Source organism: Fukomys damarensis, unplaced genomic scaffold (assembly GCF_012274545.1).
Source record: "Fukomys damarensis isolate Sample0158 unplaced genomic scaffold, DMR_v1.0_HiC HiC_scaffold_30, whole genome shotgun sequence".
Taxonomy (NCBI): Eukaryota; Metazoa; Chordata; class Mammalia; order Rodentia; family Bathyergidae; genus Fukomys; species Fukomys damarensis.
Genome location: NW_022900942.1, coordinates 2,955,188 through 2,957,204, shown reverse-complemented (window position 1 = coordinate 2,957,204; position 2,017 = coordinate 2,955,188). Strand labels below are relative to the sequence as shown.

The 2,017-nt window shown below is 35.7% G+C and overlaps 1 protein-coding gene across 1 annotated transcript in view; it reads right to left on the bottom strand.

Annotated features, from left to right (window-relative positions):
- The window catches only part of LOC104863306, a 49,418-nt gene that overhangs the window by 7,834 nt on the left and 39,567 nt on the right, over window positions 1-2,017 (bottom strand). The window contains exon 4 of the mRNA XM_033757309.1: window positions 67-160. Within this exon, the coding sequence (XP_033613200.1) occupies window positions 67-160 (94 nt within the window). The remainder of the gene's footprint in view (window positions 1-66; window positions 161-2,017) is intronic.

Genomic DNA, 2,017 nt, shown 5'->3' with positions numbered 1-2,017 from the left:
CTTCTCAGGATAAGAAAATAATATTTAGTATCATTCTCATATCAGTGAGATTCCTTTTGCACTTACTGGGTGATGCTGTTTCTCTGCTGGGTCATAGCCAATGAGAAGAGATTCAAATACCTTCTTATATCTGCTGTCCAGTGAAGGCTCAATTTCTGTTCTTGGTATTGAAATTAACACAAAGACACATATAAGCTTAATAATACAGACAATAGAGTTTGGGACATAGGTATGGGGCTAAACACAGGAATGGAGTCACTAAAGGGCTTGAGGCTAATTATTGATGAGTTTGTGACCTTGGGGGCTCAATGCTTAGAGCCCATAATTAGCCAGATTGGTCCATGCTGTCCCAGTCTCTAAGGATTTCTCTACTCTAACGGAAAAAGGAGACAAAAGAAATACAAATGTCCACAAGATATTTGGGGTTCTTCAACTAGTCAGAGAAAGCTAGTTCATCCTAATCACTTTTGCCATTTATATATACTTCTAAAATGGTGATTTGCTTATTTCATTTTTGAAATAAAATATGTATAACAAAAGTACACTTTTAACTGTGATTGGTATACACATTAATATTGTTGTGAGTCACTCAACATATGTCTTCAAGAATTTTTCATTTGCCAAACTGAAAAATTTATGTTCATCTTTAAATTCAGTCTTCGTCCTCTCAGCATTATACTACAAAATTAAAGCCATGGAATTATACTAACATAACAAAAAAGGCCAGAGGTCCTGGCATTCACTGTTCTTCTCTAGTCTCCACGGGGTGCTTGTATTTACTTTGTTACTCAGGCTGTGAGTGATTGAACACAGGGGTGGCCTTCTACACATCACTGTGGCTGTCATGCTTCTGGTAAAATTTAAAAGCTGAGAAAGTATATTGTCCAACATTTGTTCCACAAACATGCAAGTAACTGACACTCAGGACTAAAAAGTAGAGGAAAATATAATTTTCTATTAAATTATAATTTGAGGTGATGAAATAATTTTAATGAGAAATAATCCATAAGCTTGAGGGGCAAAACAATATGGCACCATCAATACTTCACTATGGTGCTGAGGGAGTTGTCCAAATAGAAAAGATTAAGGAGAAGGAAAGTGCACATACAAATTAGGAGCCCTTGATGTAAGTAAGATGTAGGACAATATAATTATACTTCTGGAAGTCCAAAGAGATAACGAAAATTAAAAATGAAAACTGTTTCTTCACAAAGGAAATGGTTTGTGATGAATGAGTAAGTAACTCAGTGGGTTACAGAGGACCGCAAACCATTCAGAGGCCCCCATAGTCATGAACACTGCATCCATACACCCAAAGTTGAGAAAAAGACACCTGTGTGAAACAGACCACTTAGGGGACGACTCTGCTCTGAGATTGGAAGTCCACAATATTCTGTGGGCCCATGGTGGAGATGAAACAGAGTCAGTCATTTTTAACTGCTGTTTATCCATTTACCTATCTTGGTATCTTCATTTCATCTTGATTTTTGTCTTTATCAGTTTCTTGGTTTCATATATAGTATTTTTGAGTATTTTCTGGAGTGCTGGTTTCACAGTCATTTATGTCTTGAACTGACCTTTTACATGAAAGATTCCTAATGCTTTTTGAAAGCTTTTTGGATATGTTAACCTGAGTTGGAAGTTGTTTGCTGTTTGGGGTTGAAATACTTCACTCCAAGTTCTTCCGGGCTTTAAGGTTTGTGTTGAGAAGTCTGCAGAAATTCCAATGAGTTTACCTTTATCTATAATTTTTAGTTTTTCTCTGATTTTAAAATTTTGTTTTGTTCATTTTGTTTGCCACCTGGCAATTTAATAAGAATATGTCTTGGAGAGGTACTTTTTTCAGTGTGGTTGTTTGGTGTTCTGGTTGCCTCACTTACTTTTATGTTGAACTCTTTTCTTATATTTGGGACAATTTCTTCCACAGTTTCTGTAAACATATTAATAATGCCATCTGTATTATTCTCTAGCTTTTCTACTACTTCACTTAGATTTAGGACTGTCTGTTTGGTGTCAT